The following is a 16,728-nucleotide window of genomic DNA, read 5'->3' on the forward strand; positions in this document are numbered from 1 at the left end:
ATTCCTGTAAGTATATGTGCATGGCTGAGGGTAAGACTCTTACTGAGATGGCAGACTTTCAATTAGTATTGCAGATGTTACTGCATATTGTTTTCAGATCTTGTTTTTAACACCTTACATGTATACCTGGTCATCTACTGAAGGGAAACAGGTGTTGGAAGGAGAAGTGCTTGATACATTTCTGTATTTCACTGAAAAGTGTCATATGTAGCAAAACATATATATAACATACACATAACATAGCAGCAAAATATGTATTTACTGTTCACAGTTCTCATTTACTAATGTCCTACAGCCTACATACACTACTAGCCTGTCTGTCCAACAGCCTGTTTTTCATGAGACTGTACTGAGTGGCATCTGGCTGGGGCAATATGTAGGCTTTGAAATGCTGTTTGGATATTGAGGTGAAGACAGTGCATGTAAGGTGTAGCTGAACACCTCCAGTTACCTAGCTTGGGTTCTGGTAAGTGCTGTGGCTGTGATGATGCAGTGTTTTTGCAAAGTCAAGTAGCCCAACTGAAAAACTAGTTCTAGCCATCCAACAGAAAATGAAGTTAAATATACTGGTTTGCACCCTGTAGCAAGCTGGGTTTGGCTTTCTGCCTTTTAGTTCAAGAACCAATAAGAGGAGATGGAAACAAGGAGCAAAGTAATCTCACTTGTGAGGTCTTACCTTAGCTGCTGTATGCCCATTAAACTTGCCGAGGAAAATCATGTTCATTTCATGCTTTTAAATTAATTGGTCCATGGAGAAGATAGTACTCTGTTGTCCTGCCTAAAGGTCAAAGTAGTTTGGTTCACTTTTTCTCAGAGAGTCAGAGACCTATTACACTGGTTCTTACATAGAAACAGAAGTGTTTGGGGTTTTTTTATTCCATCTTGCATTCACAGAATTGTAGAATAGTTTCGACCTTTAAACATAATCTAGTCTAATCCCTTTCTGGAATGAAAAGAAGCATCTTCTCCTAGATCAGGTTGCACAGAGCCCTTTCCAACCTGGCCTTGAATGTTTCTGGGGCATCTACCACCTTTCTGGACAACCTGGTCCATCCAGTTTTCCGGCACCTTCCTTGTAAAAACTTTCTTCCTCATATGTAGTTCTAAACCTACCCTCTTTTAGTTTCAAACCATTACCCCTTGTCATATCACAGCAAGACCTGTTAAAAAGTCTTTCCCCATCTTTTTTCTAAGCCCCCTTTAAGTAATGAAATGCCACAAAAAGGTCTCCCCAAAGCCTTCTCCAGGCTGAGCAACTCAAATTCTTCAGCATATCCTCACAGGACAGGTGCTCCAATCTTATGACCATTTTTGTGTCTCTCCTCTGGACTGGCTCCAGCAGGTCCCTGTCCCTCCTGTGCTGGGACCCCAGAGCTGGATGCAGTGCTCCAGGTGGGTCTCAGCAGAGCGGAGCAGAGGGGCACAATCCCCTCCCTCCCCTGCTGCCCACGGGGCTCTGGATGCAGCCCAGGACACGTTTGGCTCTCTGGGCTGTGAGTGCCATGGCCGGGGCCTGTCCAGCCTCTCACCCACAGCACCCCCAAGTCCTTCTGGGCACGGCTGTCCCCGGTCTGTTCATGGCTGGGTCTGTTCATGCCCAGCCTGTGCTGGTACTGGGGGTTGCCCTGACCCAGGTGCAGCACCAGCACTTGGTCTTGTTAAACCTCATGATGTTCCCATGGACCACTCCTCAAGCTTGTCTAGGTCCCTCTGGATGACATCCTGTCCTTCAGGTGTGTTAAACACACCTCACAGCTTGGTGTCACATGCAAACTTGCTGAGGGTGCACTTGATCTCACTGACTGTGTCGTTGATGAAGGTATTAAATAGTCCTGGTCCTAGTACAGACCCCTGAGACTCATCACTGATCTCCATATGGACATGGGGACATTGACCACTACTCTCTGGATGTGACCATTTAACCAGTTCCTCATCCCTGAGCAGACCATGCATCAAATCTGTATTTCCCCAGGTTTGAGAGAAGGATGTTGTGGGTAATCATGTTCAAGGCCTTACGAATGTCCAAATAGATGACAACATCTGTAGCTATCCACTGTTCATAGGCCTTGCAGAACTCTTCTAAATATTTCCTAACTGTTTCTGTGAAGCTAGTGTCAAGATAGCTGGACCATTAAATTGGTTTGAGAAGGCAGTCGAAGGACAGTGTAGTAATTTTTTCCACTCTTCATGATTTTGAGGTTTCTGCATCCTTCTGAGGTGCACCTCATGGTTACTGTAAATTGATAGCAGAACTTCAACTTCCTGATTTCATTTGTGTAGTATTCCTGATGAAAATGATTCCTGTTTCAATGCAAGTGTGCAGATCATCTCGAGAGCTTCAAGGAGTAGGTATGAATGAAGAAAATACGTGTAAAGGGAACTAAGAAGCTTTGAGGACTGATTTGGCACAAGGAATACCTGTGACATGCAATCTGATTCAGCTGTGGAGTGTTTAACACTTTATTTCATATGCCTAGATTACTCTTTATGCATAGTTCACATGAAAAAACATCAGCGCATCTATTGCGAGTTATCTTAAGGCTGAACTATGAGAAAAACCTACCATCTGTGTAGAGAAAGGGATGGATTATATATATATATATATATATATATATGTTACTTGTCTTGCTGTGGCATATATGCCGACATAATTTGGCCATAGACTTTTTGATCAATTTTTTTTTACCTGTGAGGGAAGTTGAGAAAGTAATGTTTTGACTTAATCTGACATTTTATATTTCCCTGTGCCTGTGTAAAAACTTGCAAGTGGTAACATAGTGTACTCAGGCATGTAATTTTGGTTCAGGTGTAGGAGTTTGCTTCTATTGATGGTGTTATTAAATACACTAAAAATTCAATGAAGCAAAAGCACAGAGAAATTTTGAAATCACTGAGTCACATAATCAAATACCTTGTATAGGACAATTTACTAATTTTTCTCACCTGGTAAATGTCTTTCTGCAGATTTGGTGTTGGTCTTGCCATAATGGTGCTGCTCTCCTCAAAATGTCTGCGTTTCCCAAAGAACAAGATGACAGCACTTCACAAACGCAAAAAGCCTTCTTGGATGGGTCAGTAATAGCTATTCTGTCCACAACACTTTGCTTGGTATGGACCTTGCTTCTCTTTTTCCATATATGCTATATCTTTTAAGCTTTCACACATCAGGAAACAAGTTCTGTATCTGAAAGTAGTTTTCTGTAGTGGAATGTGTTTAAGCCCTTGACCTAATGGCACCGGTCACTTGCGCAGGACTGGAACCTCACTGAAGGCTTTTTCTGTGGAAATACATACAGATATATGTCTGAGGAATCTGTACAAACTGTGGTGTGTTATTTAGGTAAAGCAGCAGCAAAGCCTGTAGGGTTTAATGGGCTTAATTGTTTAGCAAGTAAGAGAAATCTAGACTCCATCTCTAAAAGTGGATTTGCAAACTGAGCTTTTAAGACTCTGCCATCTTCTGAGAGCTAGGTTCATGTTCTTAAATAATTTGAGATAAGGTGATCTAAAATGTCTGAGACAGCCTAAGCAGTTCACTACTGCAGCTTTCAGATGTGAAGGGAGACTGCACTTTTTCAGTTGGGGTAGTAAGCTGAATTAGTTCAGCAGTTTGAAAAATTACAAGTTTAACTTAAAGGAAGGAGCACAGCTGTCTGAATGTTATGGCAATGACTTTTTGCCCTTTAATTTTGGCGCTTTTTTAACCTGTTGTGTGTCCTGGACAGAACTTCTCTCTCAGCAGCCACCTGTTAGATCAGACTCATATGTATAATCTGTGCACTGAACATGGCCTCCTTGCTCCTCATCGATGGAGAGCCTTTTAATCACACAGAACTAACAGAAAACAGCTTGACTGGGCTCTTAAAACTGCTTTTGTTTATAAAATTCCTTATACTTGCACAGGAAGAGCTTGTGGCCTTTCCTGCAGATTCTCTAATATTTTTACCCTGAAATGGGGAAGATTACATGATTTAGAACTGTCTTTAATACTATTTCATGATGTGAAAGTAAATAAAACTAGCAGTAAGCTGAAACAAGGCATCCTCTGATACTTTGATGCCTTCTCTGTGGCTGTTTGAACTTGGGGCAGTATTGCTGGTTTTCTTTGCTGTGCAGTACTGGTGCTTAATCACTGGAGTCTGAAATGTATCTACGAATTGGCCATCAGGGTGTGTTAAAGTGCCATTATAGTAATAGTCTGAACTCAGGCACAGAGCAGATGTTTACAATTAGCAGTTTTATCTTTTTTAAAAAGCTGTTCAGAGTCTGATCTTCCAGCACAAGTTCTTTACTGCTTCATTTGGAAGAAGTATTTGTATTTGGCCAACGATTGCTTTCCCTCACCTCTGATCTGATGCATCTTCAGGAGGTCTGGTAACCTGTGTTTCTGATCTGGACCCCTGTAGTTCTCACCTAAAGCAGGTTTCTGTTCTACAGCCTGCAGGAAGCAAAGCACTCTCTCCTGCCTGGAAAAGTGCCCACAAGGTCTCACTTTTGAAGTATGAGCTAGAGCAATTTTTCCCAGGTCTTGACCATAAGAGGCCAGAGTGACAGCAGATGTAGTTACCAAGTTCATGTTCATCTGAGCTCTGGAACCTGAATGAGAGGAGATGTGCTGGGTCCAAACCAAAGCGTTATCTGGCCTGGTATTTTTTCCTCTCCTTCAAGGGAAAAAAAATAGTAGATATATAGGGAAGTGCAAGATATATTGTCTTGTTTGAATCCAGATAATTTCCTTTACTCACGTGTTTCATTAGAAGACCTAGCAGCTAGGTATCAGAATCTGGTTGGCAAAAGTCAAGAGAAATTGTAAGCTTCTGCTGGGAGGTTTGGGTGTTTCTATCCATCTCTTCTTTCTGGATACACCTCTAGCAGCCCCCTAGTAAAGTGATTTTGGTGTATCTAGTGAAGAAAACAGTAGTAAAAATCAAGTACTGCTTGCAATATTCATAACTGAGGCACAAATATAGTTTTATTGGTGTAATGGTTAAAAGCTTCAAATCTTGTTATAAGCCTGTAGGCAAGCTTCCAGCCAGTACTTAAAAATGCATGGAGGCCACTAGCTTTCTAGAGTGTCTATCTTCTGGTATTACAACTCTTTCACAAACTGTGCCTGTTAATTTTGTCTTCAGTGATAGTAGTTGGTGTATTATTTGACTTGTGAAGCAGAAGGCTTTAATCTCTTGATGGTTTGATTTAGAATCTGTAAGACAATTAGCAAACCTCCCTATGAGCTCCTGAAGATGGATGACTTGTCAAGCAGCCTTCCATCTCTGCAAGATATCCAGACTGCATACACAAGATTTAAACAGCTGTTTTTGATAGGTAAGTCAGACTTTAAAGCAAAGCATGATGATGTGCTGTGTCTCATGAGTGCAGTAATTTTCTTGATTGGTGTCTTGATTTTGAAGGTGGTTAAAAGCAGATTTTAAAATACATAACTGAAGACTCTGCTTATGTCTGAATGAAGGTTTGTAGTTCTTTGACTTAACCATTGCTTGCTAAGCTGTCACAGTATCTGAAAATTACTTTAAAAGGGAGCAGAGTCTTAACTGTTAGTTGGAACACACTAGCTGGAGTGAAGTTTGTGGGGAAGATTTTTCAGTCTACGGTGGTCAACCTTTTAAAAAGCCTTTATGCTCTGTCAAGAGTGCAGACTAAATGCTAATTCATTTTTGCACTAGGTGTTGTTACCCACTAGTCACATCTCAAAACATGAAGCTACTTAAATTCTGTCCTTTAGAAAGCAATAAAATGGGAGCCATGTGAAAGTATGCTCTAGGCTTTCAGACTTTTTCTTCTGAGACTTTCCAACTATTTTGCTGTCATGAAACACTTCGACCTCATCTCCTGAGGTGAAAAAAGATCCATTCCATTTTTAATATGAGATATTAGAGTTTCACACCAAGGATTTTGTCTAGAATACACTGTCAAATCCACAGTGAATCTTAAGAGCTAAATATAGTTACTTATCTTTTTATGTGGTTTCTGGTAACTCACCCTCTGTAGGAAAAAGGCCAAAGCTTGAATTAAGTCATTTAACTTGTCTCAGGAAATACTGTGTATTTTGATGATGTAATTGTATCATTCATTGTCTTGTATTCATGGAAAGGAGAATGTGTTAAAACTGTAATCCAGTAAGTGTTTTGTTCTTGGAGCTTTTTAAATAAGGTTTGATAGTAGACTGTACCTCACTGAGTATAGCACTATGCACTTGCAGTCTGAGAAAAATGTTCAGGTAAGCTTTTGCAGAAGTAATAAGATCTTACAGAAATTTGCTACCTTATTACCATCTTTTAAAGTCTGAACACATTAACCATTACTTTTGTCCTGTCCTGGCTAGTTAATATGGTATAGGCAGCTTGTCCTGGCCATGGCACTCACAGCCCAGAGAGCCAAACGTGTCCTGGGCTGCATCCAGAGCCCCGTGGGCAGCAGGGGAGGGAGGGGATTGTGCCCCTCTGCTCCGCTCTGCTGAGACCCACCTGGAGCACTGCATCCAGCTCTGGGGTCCCAGCACAGGAGGGACAGGGACCTGCTGGAGCCAGTCCAGAGGAGGCCACCAAGATGATCAGAGGGCTGGAGCATCTCTCCTGTGAGGAAAGGCTGAGAGAGTGGGGTTGTTCAGCCTGGAGAAGAGAAGGCTTCGGGGAGACCTTGTAGCACCTTTCAGTGCCTGAAGGGGCTACAAGAGAACTGGAGAGGAACTCCAGACAAGAGCATGAAATGATAGGACAGGGGAGAATGGGTGGGTTTAGATCAGATATTAGGCAGAAATTCTTTACTGTGAGTGTGGTAGGATTTGGTGAAAACTACATCTAATGGAACAGAATTCTGAAGATGCATTCTAGTGCTTTTGTGAAGAACTAGTTTCTATGGCCAGGGCGAAAGAAATTGGGAGAGGAATTTAAATGAGTAAAGAGCCAAATGAGGGGGAGAGGTCTGGAGGCAGAACAGCTACAGGAACAAAACATGTATATGCTCATGCATTTGAGGCATATGTGAAAGATGCAGCAGAGACAGAAGTGTGTGTGTGTGTGTGTGTGTATGTGCTGGAATTGAACACCAGATGTGTATGGAAAGAGACTCGGGGAGGTGAGCAGTTACACAGAAACATATGGAACTGAAGCTATCATTGAAAGGGTAGGGGAAGAGGGAAGTGAGTGTATCTGGTTTCTCACTAGTAGAACTGTTTGTAGGCCTTGTGCTTCAAGGTTTGTCTCATGCAGGAAATGTAATCTATTCTGGTTTTAATTTACTGTATCAGCTTGTGAAAGCTTTCCAATGTCTGTTGACTGGCTTTGATAGAAATAAAAGCAGTGGAGACTTAGGTGGCATTTCAAAAAACCTACAAAAGTCCTAGCGAAATACATAAGAGTTTAATGACTTTGTGGTATTGAACTTGGCCTCCCTGTTTCTGTATTTTAATGTCTTTTTTTAGTTGCAACAAAAACTGTTTAAAACATTTTTCAGGTAGCTCTTAAATTCCATAGATTTTTATAACCTGCTTCTAAAACCCATTGATGTTTCTGTCTGCGATGGTAATGATTTTCAAAATCCAGCCTCTTTATAGTTAAGCTTTATGTGGATCATCATCTCTGATTAAACTTTTTTATTTCTTTTCCATTTTGTCAACAGATTTATTTACCTGGTTTGATTGCCATGAACCTTCAACATACCTTTTCTAAAAGGCTGTGGTGCTATAAACCTGCTGGTGTTTGTAGGACTACTTCACTTCCTTATTTAGTTATAAGGTGTCAGCTTTAACAGTGATTGAGATTTGCTGACTCCTTAGTATTGGTTGTTTTGTACCAGTTCATAACTGAAGGGGAATACAATGGATGGCTGCTAATTATTACTATGTATGTATGTATGTGTGAACAAATCAATTTTTTGTTTTTCCTCTTCTTTTTGCAGATAACAGTACAGACTTCTGGGCAACTGATGTGAAATGGTTTTCATTACTGGAGAGCACAAACTGGCTAGAAATAATCAGGTTTGCTCTATCTTCAGCTTTCTGTGTTTCAAACTGTTGGTAAATGCATTTGTAGTGGGTTTTCTAGCTAGTTTCTTGAAATTGAATGACATTCTTTACTGCCAGTAGGAAAAAAATTAAGACGGGCTTATGGTTCCATTTATATATCTTATTTCTGCAACTTGAGACAGTGTTTCTAACAGTGCAGACTTGTGTTAAGCCTTCCACTTTAAAGGATGTGAGAACTAGCAGACCATTCCAATTACAACTTTTCCAGAAAGCTTTTTAAAACTATAGATCCAGATAATTTCTGTCCTGCACTGTCACCTTCTTTCCAAGCTCAAGAATCCTATTTGTTCCTTGCATGAAACTATTCTGTTTCTCTTACTGGCCTTGCCATTCTTCTCTGTACTCTCTACTTCTGTAATGTCCTTTAGGATGAGATGAAGTGCAGTGTTTGAGATGTTAGCCCACCAAAGATTGATAAAATGACATTTCTTCTCAGTTTTGTCCCCCTCCTGTCCTGATTGTTCCTTAAGTTCTCTTTTCTTCTTTCAGCAGTCCAGAGTGAGTAAGTGTTGGAATGGTGTTGGCTAACTTAAGGCTTGTTGTAGTGGAATGCTGAGGAATTTTGTTTTCAGTGTTACTTTGTGCTAGCTCTTTTGCCTGTCAGTTTATTCTGTGATCAGCTAATTACCATGAGGTGCTTCTGCAGTCAGCTCCAGTCCCTTCTAGTCTTAATAACAATTAATAAATATTGATAGTTATTAACTCGTTAATCCAGAATTTAAATGTATGTGTTTATTGAAGGTTCTAGTGAAGACCATATGTTGAGAAATCCATTGACATGACCAAGATCACAAGTAGTTGGAAGTAAAAGCCAGGCCAGATTGCTATCCTTAGGTTGTTTTGAGACTGGTCATTTCCATACTTGGATCCAGTTGGTTCCTGGATCAGCCTGTTCTTGGCTCTTGCAGTTAGTAGGAATGCCTTCTCATATGTTCTAGATGATAGAACAAAGAATCTGACAACTCCACACTTAAGAAATAAACAGTCAGCTTCTATTAGTGGCCTAAACTATTGCAAAAATTCTAATTTGTGTGCAGGCTTTTGCAAAAAATAATTAACTTTATGAAGATTTAGATCTAGAAACCAACAGTGTTACATCTGATTTTATGTGATCTGTAAGTCTACTCAGTCTTCCTTGTGTAATAACGTTCTCTGAATAAATTTTGTCTGAGTGTTTAAAAGAGGTGATTGGTCATTCTTCCATCTGCCTCTTAAAACCAGATTTTGGAAGAAATGTAGTATGTAGTACATTAGAACATAAATGTGGTGATGTTGACTCTTTCCAGGATAAAGATCTGGTTCTTAGCAATTTTAACACTTCAGGGTGTGATGGCTGCTGCTGATCCAAAATAAAGTATTGTATCATAGCAACTGAAAGTGCATGGTTAATGGCCAAATAAAATGTTCTTGAAGCTAAACGGTTCTTCATTTACACAAACTGAGCATGGGTTTTGTGTTTTAAAGAACTAGTCAAGTTTCAAGTATGGCATTCTAGTCCTGTCTAGGGGAAACTAATACAAGAAACTTCACTTAACTTTTCCTGTACGAAACAGGAGAGTCTTGAAGAAAGCAATAGAAGTTGCTGAGTGTCTGGAAATACAGCATACAAATGTTCTCCTCATAGGTACGTATTCAATGAGATAGTCCTATATATTTATTTTTTAAAATTAATTTTGAAGTAGCTTAAGCTGTAAGTTTATAATTACAGTAGAGACTTGCTAAAATTCGTACCGTACTAGTAAGAGTAAAGCACCTAAATCTCTCACACTCCTGGAAATGCTTCCTATAGTTAAAAAAATATGGTAAGCACTGTTCCAGGCTAAGATAGGATATGAATGAGAAAGCTGCTGATAAATTGTCAGGAGAGTCATGCATAAAGAAGGGGTAACATTCCTGTTGCCCAGTTTATTTTATTTAGGGTCTCCTAGACCCTTTGCTGCCCTTTAAGGGGAAGGGGAGCCATAACTACACAAAGGACCAGTAATAAGAAAACTTTGCAAAACAACCTTTATATTTTCTAGATATATGCTGGATATTCTGTAGCCTCTTTATTAAAAATATGTGGAAGAATATGCTTACTGTAAACATGTTGAGCAGTTTATTTTTCTAGACAAAGTAATCATACGGAAAACCAAACCTAATGTTAACCATTAAGTGACTCTTGGATTGGAAATTTAGTTGGGTATTTCCCTATATTGCCATTTGAGAAACCTAGCACAGGAAAGAGGTGTTTTCTGGAGGCACCTTTTGGAAAGGTGAAGAATGTATGTTGCATGAGGAGACAGTTTCACACCTTGTGAAAAAAGGCATGGAGGATAGGAAGGGTAAGGGGCTGAGGGGCAGGGTGTGCTTTGTGGGAGACTGAATGGCACAGGCAAGTTGTAGTGGTAAAGGTTGGGGCTTGCAGGTTTTATTATCAAAGTGTTTTCCTAGGATAAATGTGTAAGTAACCTTATATTTGAAATCATGGATTAACTTCTCTATGACTTGCAAAAATTTCTGTGCTGCTCTGATCCTGAAATACAATTTTGTTTATGTGAACGTGGCAATGCTTTGCTTTCATACACAAAGTTTGAGGAATGACTCAGTAAAGAATATTGTTTCTACTCTCCCTTGTAGAAGAGAGTGCTACTGATCTGTGCTGTGTAATCTCGAGTCTGGTTCAAGTGATGATGGATTCATACAGCAGAACAAAGTCAGGGTTTCAGAGCCTTATTCAGAAGGAGTGGGTGATTGGAGGACATGGCTTTTTGGATCGCTGTAACCACTTACACAAAAGTGAAAAAGAGGAGGTATGATTTTTTTAAATTGCTTTCTTTACTTTCTATTTACAAGCTTACTCAGCACAAGGAGGGATTTAGCTGTTAGTCCAGAAGATCCAGTTACTCTGATGATCTTTAGTGTTTTGTTCTATGGGTTGATGTTTGTACAGTGACACTGTTTTTGCTGTTCAGAGGTCAGCAGTGGCTTTATTATTGAGGAGGACAAATGCAAAATTTCCCAGTCTTGGAGTCTTTTGGAAGTCATATCTTGTGCCCTTGAAAACTGTGTTAAATGGTAGTAGCATCCGTAGAAATAACTCAAGTTAATTGCCTTATTCCTGTCACATCTAGAGATCAGCTTTATACATAGTATAAATAATAAATATAAGATAGTCTTGCTTTGGGACTAGATCAGATTGCTATACAGAATTGAAATAATAGATGTAAACTGACTCATTCTGATGAAGAATTGTTATAAACTAGTTTTGCTTTGCCACCCTTAAAATGCTGCATGGTGGCAACTTTCAAATTCAGAGTAGAAAGTGCTCACCTCTTCCGTCAACAATTGGCCAAGGGTAGCTCAGATAATACTTTTTCAGAGTTCAGCCAAGTATATATGCAGCAGTTCTGTAGTTAATCAGGCTTCTTGCCTTAAGATTTGTATTTGGAGGCACTAAATACTATAAAATAAATAAGTCTGCACGGTGGAACAATTTTAACTTTTTTTGAAACCAATGAAATATTTTATTTACTTAGGCTCCTGTTTTTCTGCTCCTGCTAAATTGTGTTTGGCAGCTGGTACAACAGTATCCTCCAGCATTCGAGTTCACAGAAACTTACTTAACTGTCTTATCAGACAGCCTCTATGTGCCTATTTTTAGCACTTTCTTCTTCAACTCTCAACATCAAAGAGACACTAATAAGGTAAGGGTTTGGTATTTCTTGGACGCATTGTTGTTGGACAATGAGTTTAACCAACAAACAAGGAACACTCAAAAAAAGCTAATTCCCAACAGTGCCTTTTTCCTTACTCATTGAAGTGCCTTGAAGGGTGAACAAGTGGAATTTTGGCCATAAGGAGTCAAGTTCAGGACTTGGAGTTTATGATAACAGAAGGAATACGTAACCTGTAACGTGTGGTTGTAGTTTCATGTTTTAATATTCTTCAGTGAAATTGGAGCTCCCTAACCTATGAGGACTATCCAGCTGTCCTGCAGAATAAGTTATCTACAAAATTCTTGTATCGTATATTCTGTTGTGTTCCAAAATCAGCATCTCCTGAATGTTGATTTGTATTTGGTTCATGCTCTTCTCTAGCCTAAGAAGCTGGGAGCAATGGGAGTATCCTCTGCAGGGCTGCACAGAGACTAAAGGAAAAAGTGAAGATAACTATTTTTCATACAAATAAATCATTGATCACAAAATCTAGACCAGTAGCACTGCATGACTGTCGTTAACTTTTGTCGTTTGGAATCCTAACATTCCCCCTGTGTTTGAAGAATCCAAGTGTCTGTCTCCTGCCCAAGGTTCAAAACCATTTTTTTCCTGCGATTATTTAACCTTATTTTAATCTGTGAAAGTCTTAATTGCACTGGTTTTGTTTGGTTTTTGAACACATAGAAATCACAAGTGTTGTTGCAACTCTGTGGCCTTTTTTCTGAAAAGCCAGTTTCTTAATTTCACCTTGACTTGGTCAGAATTCCCTTCTAGCAGAATTAAATGTGACCTGTTTGTTCTGGCAGAGTGGGGAAAGCCTCAAGACACAAGGTGGTCCTTTCAGATTCCTTACTGTGTGGGACTGGTCTGTGCAGTTTGACCGCAAGGCCCAGGCTTTTCTGAACAACCCTCTTTATGCAGAGAAACCAAAACCAGATAAAAGTCAACGGAAGACTGCGCGATTCAAAGTAAGATACGTGCTGCTAAACTAAACTATTTTTTCAATTCTAGAAATATTTTGCACACCTCTTATTTCAAATGTACTCACAGTGAAAGTATTGGTGCAGACTTTTTTTTAATTGACAAAATGCATGTGTACCTCAGACCCACCTGGGTTTTAAGAACCAAATTTGCATCCACCTCAGTTGAAAATAACTGTTTTACAGTAACTATTCATAGCCATGAAGCTAGGGATTCTTTTTCTTCATACTTCTGTGCAAGTATAGTGGTAAGTCATGAGATTTAACATTCAGGTGAGTTGCACTGACATGTCTGAAGGGAGTTCATTTAGTTGTTCCATGGAGTACATAATTGAAATACATAGCAGGTTTGTAATTGCCTCCCTAATTTTGTCTGAATGTAACTGGAGTGTGTGTCTGCACTTGGAGTGGGAGGGGGCCCAACAACAGCAAAAAACTGTCTGGGGTATGGAGGATTATGGATGGACCACTTCATTGCTGGAAAGTAGCACTACATCAGGGAAAAATGTTTGTTTGGAGTAGCCTCTTTCAATTGTAATTTATTGGTTAAATTTGGTCCTGTACAAAGCACTCCCAAGTGAGACACTGCCAGTATGATCTACAGCATTAATCTGAGATGGAGCGAAGGACCACTGGATAAAAACCTGTAATTCAAGTGCTCTCTGATTTCCAACTAGCTTAAACTAAACATGAACATTTGTAATACTTGAACGTAAGCAATGGATTTGGCATTTTCAAAGAAAGTTTCTTTATCAGTGTTACTTTTGGTTAGTGCAGGGAAGGTAGCTGGCAATAAGTACACTCTGTGAAGTATTCGATGTATTGAAAAATAACAGTTTGAACACAGCCACTGCTTTGCTATATAGTTCAAGGGACTATTGCTTGCAAATAGTTTCTGAATACAACTTTTTCTTCCTCTTAAAGCTGCTTTTGGAAATTCCATTAATATTTATCTGAATATTTTTCTTTCCTCTTAAAGCATCAACGGCAACTTTCATTGCCACTGACACAGGCAAAGCCTTCCACAAAGAGAGGATTTTTCAGGGAGGAAACAGATCATTTAATTAAAAACATTCTGGGTAAAAGAATTGGCAAGTTCATAAATTCTTCAGATGAGCCCCCTAATAACTTAAGGGAGTTTTATGATAGCTGGCATAGCAAACCTGTTGACTACCATGGTCTTCTGTTACCACGCATCGATGGCCCCGAAATCAAAGTCTGGGCACAGCGTTACCTACGATGGATTCCTGAGGCCCAGCTTCACGGAGGTGGAACAATAGCTACAGCTGCCAAGATTCTGGACTTGATGGAGGAAGTGCAAAGCCTGCAGGTGAAAATGGATGAAGAGCACAGTCAGGCTGTGTCTGGAGATGTACATTCTACTCCCATGCTGAGAAATTCTGCCCGTTTGTCATCCTTGTTTCCATTTGCTTTACTTCAGAGACAGTCTGTCAAACCAGCTTTACCCACTAGCACCTGGAAAGACTTGGAAGATGAAGATGACTTGGTCAAGAGGGATGATGAATTTGTTGATCTAAGTGGGGATATGTTATAACATGTGTATAGATTACAGTATGGATTGTATATGGCTAAGCACTGAGTTTTAAATGTTGTGCTGTATCTTCATATAAGGCACTCGAGGATCTGCAACATGTTCAATGAGTTTGTGGGGTTAAAAAAAGCTTGATTGGAAAGAACTACTTGTAATTAACTGAGCATGTTTTGAACTTCAATTTCACTCCCAACAATATTTATTGCAGAAACATATTTTTAGCATAGGTGTAATAAAAGTGGGAGTCTTGGCTGGAGTAATGATATGGCCGCTGTTAAAAAACAGCAAATAAAATTCCTGCTATAAAGGTGGAATGATAAACGCATATGGCAACAATCATGCTATCTTTACAGAACATCTCTTTCCCCTTATGCTAAGAGTACTGGGAATAATGGACTGCTGTGATTTGCATTTCCCCCCCACGTAAAGTAAGCAGTGAAAGAAGCAACCAACTGTGCATTCACAGATCAGCTTTTGACAGTTGAAGAGCACATTTGTGGTCACCAGGGGTTTTCTGTCTGCTGTTGGATCAGCAGAAGTCAGGTGCATGCCCCCTCCCCTTTGTCACTGTTGTTCTGTGTGGTGTCATGGTCACAGGTTGGTTGCTGTGAGCCTGTGCATGCACTTAACTCAAAGGTCAGATGCAAGAGCTTAATGACACATTTCAAGTCTTAATGTATGGCTGCTATGCTACATGCCCTTGCTGCCTTGGAATATTGTTTGCTCTTAATTTTGAGGAATGAGATTTCAATTTGTCACAAGTGTTTTTTTTCTCCTTTTAAGTGGAGTGAGACTTTCATTTTAACTTTCCCCCATTGATGCCAGTTGCCTTTAAGGCTTTCTGTAGCTTGCACTGAGACTCTCCACATAGCAGGGATGACTCTTCCTGTAATCCTGCAGGATTTGCAGTCTGTTGCCACTTGTCCTGAGTTGGTGGTAGAGCTTATGAATGTGGTGTTTATACCATAGAACACTTGTGTCCTGTTGCTGGATGTTACAACAGTACCTCAGTGAAAAAAGCCATAAAGAAATGCCTGTTGACTTGGATCTACTGTGTGTATGTTTATACAAAGTATTTTTACTGCAAATAATTATCCTCTATAGAGCTGAATATTATTTGACTGTCAGATCTGTTTTGAACCCTTAAATTGTGTAATACCCCAAGAACAGATTCAAGTCATAAAATGAGTTACACTGAGAGGTTCTCATAATAATTCAAAAATCCATGCTGGAAAACTTAGCTGGTGGATAAACTGTTGCTTAAATTTGATCAGCTCGGTGAAACTGGGGATATTAAACTTTCGTTACTAACTTATCACTTCATACTGAGTTGTATTAATGTATAGCAACAATTCATCAGCAGCCCTCTAAAAATAGATTCTCGTAACTGGGAAATGGGGAGAGCTTGATGCAGCTGTGCCAAACTGAAGCTTTCCAGCTCTTAATTGCCTTAAAGTCTTAGTGCGAGGACAATACTTGAGTTTGTAGTGGTTTATTTAAAAATACACTAGTACTTATGCTTTCTTCTGTGATACATATGATCTTTACAGCTAGCACTTGCTAGAATGGGCTGTACGGCACATTTCCTTCAGACTTAATTCATGTAATTCATGTGACTCATGTATGCAATAATACTTTGCATGTTGAATGAGCAGTGTATTATTACAGTGAAGAAATACTTGTCATTCTAAGGTCATTTGGGTTTAAGGATGGGGTTTTTTAAATGCTGCCATTAAAAAAAAAAAGATATTAAAATGATTTTTCTATACTTTTGATCAAACTGTTGTAATATTTCAGTCATGAAGATCACATATTTGTATTAAAGAATGGATGTTGGACATCTTATTTGTACATAAGTTATCAGAAATATATATAGAAGAGAAGCATATATCTGGAATTGAACATGGGAACACTTCTAATGTAGAGTAAATACCATTGTTGCTGGTTTTCTGCACTGAAGGATTGGAAATATACTTCCTATTTTTACTCCAGGCTTCTGTTTATACCTCCAGGTTTTAACACTGAATGCAAGCTAGCAGCTCTACAGGTTTTTATCTTCTTTTTTTCCTTTTTGTCACATACTGTTACTTCTCTCTAACAGGCTGTTTGAAGAGTGTTAATAAAAATACATTTTGACATAGTTGTCCTGAAATGAGAATGTATGTTTAAATAACTAAATCACAGCAGACTTGACAATCTGCAGTGACAAGGCTTTTCTGGTTATATCCTGGGTTTTGCAGACTGTTACGGGGAAGCTGTGCAGTTTTGATCTCGCTGTACTTTTGGAGAGGTGCCATCGGTGCAGGAGGGAGGAAAGTTCAGTGCAGTGAAGTGGGGTGACTGTGGGAAGTTAAAGGGGATCTAGGAACTGTCTGCTGAGTATCTGTAGTGGTGGGGGTTATTAACACTGTTGATTTCTGTCTTACCAATGTACTTTCCCCATGTCCAAGGCAA

General features: G+C 39.5%; 1 protein-coding gene across 1 annotated transcript in view; it reads left to right on the plus strand.

Moving 5' to 3' along the window:
- Positions 1 to 16,414, plus strand: part of MTMR12 (myotubularin related protein 12) — a 33,063-nt gene extending 16,649 nt beyond the window's left edge. Inside the window, exons 8-16 of the mRNA XM_008629262.2 lie at positions 1 to 6; positions 2,965 to 3,071; positions 5,201 to 5,325; positions 7,918 to 7,996; positions 9,598 to 9,668; positions 10,664 to 10,836; positions 11,563 to 11,730; positions 12,549 to 12,710; positions 13,702 to 16,414. The exon at positions 1 to 6 is cut by the window's left edge and continues 64 nt beyond it. Coding sequence (XP_008627484.1) covers positions 1 to 6; positions 2,965 to 3,071; positions 5,201 to 5,325; positions 7,918 to 7,996; positions 9,598 to 9,668; positions 10,664 to 10,836; positions 11,563 to 11,730; positions 12,549 to 12,710; positions 13,702 to 14,277 — 1,467 coding nt within the window. The 3' untranslated portion in view covers positions 14,278 to 16,414. The remainder of the gene's footprint in view (positions 7 to 2,964; positions 3,072 to 5,200; positions 5,326 to 7,917; positions 7,997 to 9,597; positions 9,669 to 10,663; positions 10,837 to 11,562; positions 11,731 to 12,548; positions 12,711 to 13,701) is intronic.
- The last annotated feature ends 314 nt before the right edge of the window (positions 16,415 to 16,728 follow it).

The sequence above is a fragment of the Corvus brachyrhynchos genome, unplaced genomic scaffold (genome assembly GCF_000691975.1).
Source record: "Corvus brachyrhynchos isolate BGI_N302 unplaced genomic scaffold, ASM69197v1 scaffold140, whole genome shotgun sequence".
Taxonomy (NCBI): Eukaryota; Metazoa; Chordata; class Aves; order Passeriformes; family Corvidae; genus Corvus; species Corvus brachyrhynchos.